At 47.5% G+C, this 10,896-nt stretch overlaps 1 protein-coding gene across 1 annotated transcript; it reads left to right on the top strand.

Annotated features, from left to right (window-relative positions):
• Positions 1-3,904: 3,904 nt before the first annotated feature.
• Positions 3,905-8,073, top strand: PMAIP1 (phorbol-12-myristate-13-acetate-induced protein 1). Its single transcript, XM_080821227.1, has 2 exons — positions 3,905-4,115; positions 6,499-8,073. The coding sequence occupies exons 1-2, from the start codon at positions 4,058-4,060 to the stop codon at positions 6,603-6,605; spliced, it is 165 nt and encodes a 54-aa protein (XP_080677353.1). The 5' UTR covers positions 3,905-4,057; the 3' UTR covers positions 6,606-8,073.
• Positions 8,074-10,896: the final 2,823 nt, after the last annotated feature.

Below are 10,896 nucleotides of genomic sequence, written 5' to 3'. Positions count from 1 at the left end.
CTCATTATTCTTTGTTTTCCTGTCCAATCCTATTTTCCGCACGAAATATGTGAATAACTGTTCTATTACTAATCGTGTTATCTGCTCTGTTTTGGGTTTTATTAGTAATTAAAAAAAAATACATAATGACAACACAGGCATTGTCAGATTTGTACCTTATTTTTGAACTTGGTCCATGAAAACTGATACATGGTAATAGTTTTAAAAATTGTCCTCCCAGTTCTTCCTCCCTCCTCTCCCCTTCCCTTTCCTCATCCCTACCCTCTCTCTCCCTTCCTTCCTTCCTTAACAGATAACAGGATTCTAATGCTTCATGATAAATCTTTTTGCTGTGAGTCCCAGCCGTCAAAATCCCGATACATTTATATTTCTCACAAGTTCTTAGTAAATGATAACATCACTTTTCCAGAGAAGTATACAGGTAAGAGAGCCTTTACACACTCAACTTCAGATTCCCTTAACAGAATGTTAAATCTGAGAATTTATGGACCACCTCAAATCCAAATTTTTATTTTATTTTTTTCAAACCCAAAATTTTAAACGGCACTCCATAAATCGCTGATTTGACCCACCTCTGATGACGCCTCCCCAACTTCCCCCCTCCCTTCCCCTTCCAGCAAGTTAAATTTGCAATTCCCTAAAAGGAACCACTTGCCCAAGGTTTGTAATCTAGTACGGGTCACGTGGCTAACAACCTTTTATAATGATAATGTTAGAGGGCAGGATAGGCACACCCTTTGTAGGTAAACAACAGTAGGATTACTTTTCTTTTGTTGAATGTGTCTGCATTTCAGGGTGCACGATTTGGTCAGAAGTTTACTAATCTATCCAATCAGAAAATTAATGGTGTCCCTTATTAAGTCAGTCAAAAATGGGGGGCGCCTGAGTGGCTCAGCTGTTCGGCATCTGCCCTCGGCCCAGGTCACGAATTTGGGTTCCTGGGATGAGCCCTGGGTTGGGCTCCCTGCTCAGCGGGGAGTCTGCTTCTCCCTCTCTCTGCCCCTCCCCTCCTGCTCCTGTTCTCCCTCAAATAAATAAATAAAATCTTAAAAAAGTAAACTAGGTTGTTTCAATTCAGGAGTGGTTTCGTTCCTGGATTATCGCCTCCGCTAGACTTCTGCAGGACCAAGCCATAAATAAATTCTTGCAGGTTTGTGTTGATTGAAGGATTTCAGGTAAATAAACAAGCTCAAACGCCTACTAGGGGCACAGAATGGAAACGAGAAAAGCGACAGCAGGGGGCGTGGCCGCCGGGAGCTCCCGTCCCAGGGCGGCGGGGGAGAGGCTGCCACCAGGCTCCTAGCGCGCTCTGCCTGTTTGCAAAACGGACCCCGGGTTTTCGGAGACGCTGCCGCCAGGCTCCTAGCGCGCTCTGCCCGTTTGCAAAACGGACCCCGGGTTTTTGGAGACGCTGCCACGAGGCTCCTAGCGCGCGCTGCCCGTTTGCAAAACGGACCCCGGGTTTTCGGAGACGCTGCCACCAGGCTTCTAGCGCGCTCTGCCCGTTTGCAAAACGGACCCCGGGTTTTCGGAGACGCTGCCACCAGGCTTCTAGAGCGCCCTCTTTCCGTTTGCAAAACGGACCCCGGGTTTTCGGAGACGCTGCCACCAGGCTTCTAGAGCGTTCTGCCCGTTTGCAAAACGGACCCCGGGTTTTCGGAGAGGCTGCCACCAGGCTTCTAGAGCGCCCTCTTTCCGTTTGCAAAACGGACCCCGGGTTTTCGGAGACGCTGCCACCAGGCTTCTAGAGCGCTCTGCCCGTTTGCAAAACGGACCCCGGGTTTTCGGAGACGCTGCCACCAGGCTTCTAGAGCGCCCTCTTTCCGTTTGCAAAACGGACCCCGGGTTTTCGGAGACGCTGCCACCAGGCTTCTAGAGCGCTCTGCCCGTTTGCAAAACGGACCCCGGGTTTTCGGAGAGGCTGCCACCAGGCTTCTAGAGCGCCCTCTTTCCGTTTGCAAAACGGACCCCGGGTTTTCGGAGACGTTGCCACCAGGCTTCTAGCGCGCCCTCTTTCCGTTTGCAAAACGGACCCCGGGTTTTCGGAGACGCTGCCACCAGGCTTCTAGCGCGCCCTGCCCGTTTGCAAAACGGACCCCGGGTTTTCGGAGACGCTGCCACCAGGCTTCTAGAGCGCCCTCTTTCCGTTTGCAAAACGGACCCCGGGTTTTCGGAGACGCTGCCACCAGGCTTCTAGAGCGCTCTGCCCGTTTGCAAAACGGACCCCGGGTTTTCGGAGACGCTGCCACCAGGCTTCTAGAGCGCCCTCTTTCCGTTTGCAAAACGGACCCCGGGTTTTCGGAGACGCTGCCACCAGGCTTCTAGAGCGCTCTGCCCGTTTGCAAAACGGACCCCGGGTTTTCGGAGACGCTGCCACCAGGCTTCTAGAGCGCCCTCTTTCCGTTTGCAAAACGGACCCCGGGTTTTCGGAGACGCTGCCACCAGGCTTCTAGAGCGCTCTGCCCGTTTGCAAAACGGACCCCGGGTTTTCGGAGAGGCTGCCACCAGGCTTCTAGAGCGCCCTCTTTCCGTCTGCAAAACGGACCCCGGTTTTTCGGAGACGCTGCCACCAGGCTTCTAGAGCGCTCTGCCAGTTTGCAAAACGGACCCCGGGTTTTCGGAGCTTCACCGTTTACAAAGGACGCCAGAGATCGTTGAAAGTCAGCTCTCAATTTTTAAATGTTGGTAACCAACTCAATTTTCCCCAAACATTTTGCAAATCAGTACCATGAGCCAAATAGAGCACTCCGGGGAACCACGCAGTGCTCAGTAGCCCATTTGCAACCACATAGTTGAATAGTGCGGATAATGAACATTCATTTCCCCCCAAAACTGTTATTACTGGGAACGACAAGGTGGGTTAGAACTCCTGCTCCGCAGGGGGCCTGACTAGGTTCAGATCCTGGCACCGCTCTCTGCCAAGTGCTCCAGAATTCCGTTGATGTCAAGAAACAAGTTTTCACCTGTAAACTGACTTTTCTGGTTAAGAATGGCAGCTTCGCAGCATCGTTCTGAGGACAGAATGCGAAAATACCCGCCCAGGCCCTTCTCACTTAGCGGCCCTCGATACCTATAACCTAATCCCAATTACTACTCCTCTTTCTAATAATGGCATTATTCAGGGACCCGCTAAACGTCGTGTAGGTCGCTTCATATACCTCATTTCTCCTTCCACGAAAGCATCGGAAGGCATCCCATATAATGACTTACTCTTTTCACATTACTAAGCAGCATCCCTATGCGTTAATATCGACCTCTCCAGAGCGAATACGCTCCACCAGCCCAAGCTGGGCGGAGGACTAAGGCTTCTGCCCACCGCCCCCTCCCCCCTTCCAGATCAAACCCGTGTGTGCTCGCTCTCCCCAGGGTTTCAGTCTGGTACGTTAGTCCCTTTGCCTCTGGCATCCTCTCTACTGCTGGGAACGTTTTCTTCATCTCACTTCCCCGCAACCACCCGTGCCCTCCGAGTTCGAGCTCCCCCTTTCGGATCTCGTTCCGGGGTCGGCTTCGTTGGAGTCTCTAATTGCCGGTTTACGATAAGGACCGGGCGCCCGGCCTCCCCAAGCCGCCGCCTTCTCGCTAGAACTTTCCCCTCCCGCGACTTCCCGGCTCCGCCACAGCTGCGGCCGACGCCACGGGGGGCGGGGGCGCGCTCTCCGCCCGGACCCCCTCCGCGCGGGCCCCGCTCGCGAAGGGAGTCACGGCGAGGCGGGGCCGGGTCTAGGCGCCGATCGCCGCCACCGCCGCGGAGCGCTAACGAGTCCGGGCATATCCCCCAGTGCGGCGGCCCTCGGGGGCGGGGACAGGGGCGGGCGCACAGTCAAGTTTCGCTACGTCACGGTTCCCGGTACAGTCCCCTTATAAGGGGCGAGCACGGGCGCGAGAATCGTCCGGACCTGAGGCCCGAGGGCGGTCGTCGTTCCGCTCCGGCTGTGCCAGCTGCTCCGGCCGGTCCGCGACCCGCGTGCTGCTCGCCTCCTGCTGCCCCAAGGGGCTCGGGTTGGGGGACCGAGGTCCCCGGGGTTTTACCGCACAGCTCCGGTGGCTACCTGTGGAGATGCCTGGGAAGAAGGCGCGTAAGAGCGCGCAGCCGAGCCCCGCGCGGGCCCCGGCAGGTAGGGAGCAGCTGGGGCCCGCGGAGATCCTGGCCGGGGCCGGGCGGGGGTCGGGGTCGGGGCCGGGGCCGGGGCCGGGGTCGGGCCCGGGAGGAGGTCTCGGTCTCGGTCTCGGTCCCGGCGGGTTCCTCCCGGTGGTTCGCGGCCTCCGGGCCCGGCAGGTCTGCGCCCTTGCACATGCTTTGGGGGGCGCTTCCAGGAAATTCTTCAGGGTTTTTACCCCGGATGGTGGAGACGGCGACGGAGGAAACGCGATATGGGATGCACATTGGGATTTTCGCGGAGGCACAAAGCCTTGTTTTCGCCTCGCTTGCCTTCCAGCCCCACTTTCTCTGCCCCCGGGCCACGGGGAGGAAAAGTGCAAGTGCGGGCTGCAGTCTCGAGGAGAAAGTCGCGGTCGCGGCAGGTGGGGACGGGAGAGGCTCCTCCGGGAGCGGCCTGGCGACCCGCCCTCTTCCTCCGGAGTCGGGGACCACGGAGGGCCCCGCTCTGAGTGTTGCCACTCTCGGGCCCCCAACACGAAGCGGTCCGTTACGCTTCGGTCTATGCGGGCTCTTTCACCGAGGGCTGATGGAGCGTTACGGAGGCCCCGCGAGGACCACTGGAGCCTGGGGAATTGTGCTGTCTTGAGTGGTAACATTTTAACAGTCGTTATTAGTTGTGGAGATGGATAGGGGAGAACAGCAGACGGTCCCCAGTGGTTTTTCATCCGTCCATTCTTTCCTCTTCCCTCCATGAAGCCTCATCGAGTAACTCTTTAGACCCGCCCTCTCCCTTATAAATCGTAACAAACAGGCAGCCATCCGCTAAGGAGCTGTAGCGAAGAAGGCCTTCCAGGCTCTGAGCTCGAAATTCGTCATACTGCTATTGCATCAGATGGCCCCCTTTTAACTTACTTTCGATTTATAGAGCCTCTGAGGCTTGCAAAGGAAGTGGGATGGCCAACCTGGCTAAGTGGGCACCAGGGTGCTCCCTCTGGCTTGCTCTTGGGAGGCCAAAAAGCTTGGCCCACCTTTTGTGATGTCCAAGAAATCTCTGGTTTCCGGAAGGCCTAACCTGAGCTTAACTTTCTGCCATTTTCCACTTCATTCCTAATAATATAGGACAGCAGAAAGGGCCCTCTTAAACTCGATTGGACAGTAATAACATCTTTTTATTGAGATACGAGTGACCTGGGACATTGTATTAGCCTTGATTTATGTATGTATCAAATGATGAATCGCTTTATGTACATATTGTGAAATAGCGCTAGTTAACATCCCTCACCACACGTAGTTTTAAATTTTTTTTTTAAATTACTGCTTTTATAGAAGTGTAACAAAGATGAAGGAAACAACTAGCAGCTAGTTTCTGCCCTCTCTTTTGGGGAAAGAGATCATTTTTTCCCCTTAAAATCCTTTTGTAATCCTTTTTCTTAAATTAATAACTCATTTAATGACAATATATCGCTTCTAAAAAGTAGTTAACTTGGAAATTAAACATATTTTCGCTTCACTCATAAAGGCAGTGGATTTGCACAAACTGGGTTTGCAAGAAGAATTTGGTTTACAGTGTAATGTAAATTTTTAAGTTTAGGGAATGTGGTCTTTTTGCAAGATTTTATGAGTCTTAGGAGAAAATTTCAAAAAGAGTTTTTCAGTGAGGTTAAGAATAGAGGGGCGCCTGGGTGGCTGAGTTGGTTAAGCATCTGCCTTCAGCTCAGGTCATGATCCCTGGGTTCTGGGCCACATATCAGGCTCCCTGCTTGGCGAGGAGCCTGCTTCTCTCTCTCCTTCTGCCACACCCCCTGCTCGCGCTCTCTCTGTCAAATAAAATCTTCTAAAAAGGAGGGGAAAATACATTTAGATTTGTCTATTGATGAAGGTATAATACGAGATGTGAATTACTGCCATTTAAAAAACAGATTCTACTTAAGAACAACATACAAGAGTGTAGGATTTGACTTCTGTTCCCCCAACCAATCTTCAGTGAGTGAGAAGAGATTGACATCCCCTGAGGCTGACCGAGGCTCCCTAACTCTGTGGTGTATGATGGAAAGTCCCCTGTTGAAAGGGAGCATTTGCCTCATTCAGTGTGCTTAAAAAAAAAAAAAAATATATATATATATATATATATATATACATATATGTATAGTAAACATCTTTATTCTTAACTATTCTATTGATTTATGAGTTACAATGTGTCTGTATATGGTGTGTTGGGGGGAGGGCGTGCATGCTAAGTCACCTTTGTTGCGTTGAGAAAATGGGTGTACATAAAGCTAAAGTTAAGATAAATGTTCACTGAGTAAATACTCAGCTCGTCCCTTGGATGGGCACATTAACTCTTGCTGGTTGCAATTTGTAATACCAGTGTGATTTTAACGTTTAGCTTTCCTTTTCAGACCCCGAAGTGGAGTGTGCCATTCAACTCAGGAAATTTGGAGACAAACTGAATTTCCGGCAGAAACTTCTGAATCTGATATCCAAACTCTTCCGGTCGGGAACCTGACTGCTTCGGAAGCTTGAACGAGGAGATTGCTTTAAAATGGAAGATTCCCCAGTAGGTGCAAATTTAATCTAGAGGAAATGCCTTGTAATGGAGAAGATCTCACTTGCTTTTTGGACGTCCTTGGAAACGAAGATGGGATACATCAAAGATGGATTTTTGTTGGAGATTTCCCGGGAGTCATTTGTTTTGGCTCATGAGGATGTTATAAAACCATTTTGTTTATTTTAAAGCAAGAATGGAGGAGTTTTGAAAAATAAGGACTTAATTACTTAACATTTTGTTTTCACTTCCGAAATTATTCTGGTAATTTTGCTGAAGGTTGCTGTGCAGCCTACTGTTAAGTGGAGTTGGCAAATGAATGGACAGTGGTCAGAGGCAAAGAAACAGAATGTGTTCAGTGTTGGGTTTTATTTTGGGATGACAACTCCAAAGTGAGGTATAAGACTTGGTTTATATATTATCTTGTTAAAAGGAAAAATTTCATTCTGAGAACACTGAATGTTGTAGAGAGTGTGGATTCCACAGGTCACTACAAAATATAAAATGATTTGAAAGCTTGTTTCTTCTGACTCAAAAATGTATTGCTTCTGTTCACATGATCCTTGAATTATGTTTCTGTGAATCTTAACGGGAAAGCCTGTACTTTGAAAAATGTGATAGAGATATTAGTTGGCTCCAGTAAGATTCTTAAAGGTAGAATGTTAAAAGATAAAGAGCACAGGGATTTTGTAGAATCAGAAATAATGGGGGGAAAAGGTGATTTAGGCTTTTTTACTGTTGTAATTAATACTTAGTAAAACAAATATTCTAAAGTAACTTGATAAGATGAATGTGTTTCTAGAGAAGTCTCTAAAATCTGTAAAAGGCCTTTCTCAACACTGGTCAGTGTATGTCTCATAGGAAGTGGTCTTTTAAGAGAAATTAAGTATGTTTTACATAGTTTTTTGTTTTTTGTTTTTGTTTTTTGAAGGGGATTGGATTTCTCACCCGGAATAAAAATGCCATATATGTATAATTTGCTTTAGAATAATACGTAGATGCTGAGAAAAGTTTCATGAATTTCCCTTTTTTTATTGTTAAAAGGCCAGTCTGTATCAACAAAGTCCCTAAATAGATAAAAAAAGAATAATGTCATGATTGAATTTTAGCAGGAATAATTTTATTTATTTTACCTATTTATGATTAAAATATTGTTTTGTTTGAAAATGTCTATTAAAGTTACATTTTTAGGTTATGAGACAAGGCTTTCATAACCACTTGAACTTAACAGTAAGAATGTTTTGCCCTAGGCTGTGGTCACTTTAGATGAAACATTACCTCAGTATCTGTTTTTTCCTCAGTATTATTTAGTCGCAAAAATGCTTTTTGTCTGTCTAGAGGCAGATATTTTGCCATTAGGATATTTATGGTCTGTAACTGTATTTATACATACAAAATTGGATACTGTAGCTATAAACGACTAAGAATTATCACTGTTTCTCTGCGTGTTCCTTTCTGTCGTCACGTCACCGGCCCAGTGTTCATTACGAAACCAAAATGTTTTGACAGGTTTCCATCAGCAGGTCCCTTCTGACCACCACGTTCTCGGTCACAGTTCTGTTGCCCGGGGTGGAACAGACAGGGGACATTGAGCGTGATTTCTACTGTCAAGGCACTTGCCATTTAATGAGGAGAGGAAATAGTGAAAAAGAAGAAATCCGTGCCTGGCAGAGGTCTTGAATGCCTTAGTCCCTGGAGACTGATTGATTGAAAGTAGCCCACGGAGATCCATCGATATCCTTAGGGCTACAATGTGTCCCCTCCTTGGCTGCTTGGGGACCTCTGCCAAGCTAGAGAAGCTTCTGGGCGGTTTCCTTGACGACGGCCTCACACTTCTCTCGTCTGCCCCAACCCTGAGCGGCTAGTATTGCTTCATCTGAAGCTGGTCATGTGCAGAAGAAGTGGCTTTCCTGTGAGAGGGTGAGAACTTCTAGTTGGTAGCTCTTTAGGCTGAAACCCCAGGGTGTAAATTACCTTGCTCTGAAGGGGAGGCCGAGAGGAGGGGCTACTGGAGGAAGGTGACCATGTGGGTAGGGGGAAATGAAGGGTTGCCCCAGGCCATTGGGGGAGGGAGGGCGGGGGAGATTGGCTCCCTAAAGGTGAGGGGGCCGTCTGCGTGATTTGTTTTGAGAGTCTCTGGAAGAGGAATTGTCCCTCTGCCCTTCTGCATAGCCAGAAGTGAACTGTTGGTGTTTATGAGTTTTGCTAAGAGTACCCGTGCTGCTTTTTTTTAAATACAAGGAGTAGCATAGGAAAGCTTTGGCACCATACACAATCTTAAGGTCTGAGGACTATATATTTTCAAAGAACTCTTTTTAAAAAAAAGATTTTATTTATTTATTTGAGAGAACACCAGCGAGGGGGAGGGGCAGAGACAGAGGGAAAAGAAGCAGGTTCTCTGCTGAGCAGGGAGCCCTATGCCAGCCTCCATCCCAGGACCCTGAGATCAGGACTTGAGCCCAAGACAGACACTTAACCAACTGAGCCACCCAGGCACCCCAGAAAAACACTGTCAAAAAATTCCCAGGAGGTCCCCATAATTGTAAATATTGACTCACACAAAGCTACTGGGAATTAAAAAAAATAGTTTGACTTGCATTTATATGTAAGAGAAAATCTCCATAACCTTTCTACTTGAAAAGTCACCTAGAAATGGCAATGTGTGCTGTTAGTAAAATGCATACAAAAAGTACAATGCTTACACTTAGTTTAAAAATTGAATAAGAAAAAAAAAATCACTACCTTTTGCACGAACGTGTCTGCAGTCCTTCCCATTAAAGTTGCTGTCGCTCCCTCCACAGCGAGTAGAGGGGAAGGCTTCCTGGGTTTCGTGTCTTGGATTAAAACAACAGTGAGTCGCTTTAGCAAAGCACAGTCTCTCATCATTTGAAACTGTGGCAAAATGAGGGGACCTCTAGGAAAAAAATAAAATCAGAAATGCAATAATACCAGAATTAAGACTATGACTCAAGTTACTGAGGAAGGTCTAAACCCACGGAAGCTTCATTCTGAAGCCCAGAGATTCAAAACCATTTGAAAAGTGGGCCTCAAATTTCAAGAACTGCATTTTGTTCATTTGTTTAAAAATATTTTATTTATTTTGGGGGGCGGAGCTCTGGGGGAGGGCGGGAGACAAGCAGGCTCCACGCTGGGCCCTGCGGAGCCCGATAGGGGGGCTGGAGCCCACGACCTTGAGATCATGACCTGAGCAGAAACCGAGAGTCAGATGGTCCACTGGCTGAGCCGCCCAGGCATCTCTATTTTTAATTTTTATAAACTGGACAGGATTTCTCCTGGAGCTATCTCCTTGTATCATTTCAATGTGCAAAGGAATTAAACTCCCCAAAACAAACACGGTCAGGTAAAAAAATGGGCTACATTTTTATATAACGTGACTTGCTTGAGTAAGCTGTCCTATGCTGGTAGGGTTTTTTGTTTTTAAAGTTTATTCATTTATTTTTGTAATCTCTACACCCAATGTGGGGGTCGAACTCATGACCCAAAGAGCAAGCGTTGCGGGGCTCCTCCAACTGAGCCAGCCAGGTGCCCCTCCTGTGTTGATAGTTTTATTTTGACATGTTTTTTTATCAGCTCTCCTTCATTATTAATCAAGAATACATGTATCTAATTGTGTAATTTACATTTACACAAACAGTTTAAGAGAAAACCAGCGATGACCATCTCCTCAGTAATTCAAGATTCTGCGTAGTCAACAGAATATAGCTTATGGAGCTTTATCAAAGTCTCTGCCAAAGCAAGCTTTTCTTGTTTGGTGAATTTATTTATCTCTGTGTATGTGTCTTTTCTGTCCTTAGGGAAAATGCCTGTATTGTCTCTCAGCAGTTACTAGATCTGTCCAAGTAACTGATCATTTCAGGGACTGTGGGGGTTGGGGAAGGACGCAGGTAAGAAATGGGGAGGAGAGAAGAGGGACAGAGATCTCTTTTTGCTGCAATTTGCAATTACTAAAGGATACAGAAATCCAATCGAAAACTTTAGAAATGTTCAAGTGTCACCATCTTGAATTTATACTTACTCCATTATCTCATGTATACAACTGATTCCATACAAATCTGTGGTCATGGTACTCATTAATAAGCACTGTAATTTTTAATTTAATTTTTAAAAAAGTAAGCTCTAGGCCCAGCTCCTGACCCTGAGATCAAGAGACACATGCGCCACCGACTGAGCCAGCCAGGGACCCCTGAATACTGTAATTTTTTATGTGTAAATCGAGTAGATGAGAAACAAT

The sequence above is a fragment of the Martes martes genome (genome assembly GCF_963455335.1).
Source record: "Martes martes genome assembly, chromosome: 13".
Lineage (NCBI taxonomy): Eukaryota > Metazoa > Chordata > Mammalia > Carnivora > Mustelidae > Martes > Martes martes.
The sequence above is the reverse complement of the archived record's forward strand: the minus strand, read 5'-3'. Positions and strand labels throughout refer to the sequence as shown.

Bases quoted from the DNA above. Each gene is read 5' to 3' on its own strand.
- PMAIP1 (XM_080821227.1), top strand. From the start codon at position 4,058: ATGCCTGGGAAGAAGGCGCGTAAGAGCGCGCAGCCGAGCCCCGCGCGG. The intron at 4,116-6,498 runs GTAGGGAGCAGC...TTTCCTTTTCAG, and splicing joins CCCCGCGCGGGCCCCGGCAG to ACCCCGAAGTGGAGTGTGCC.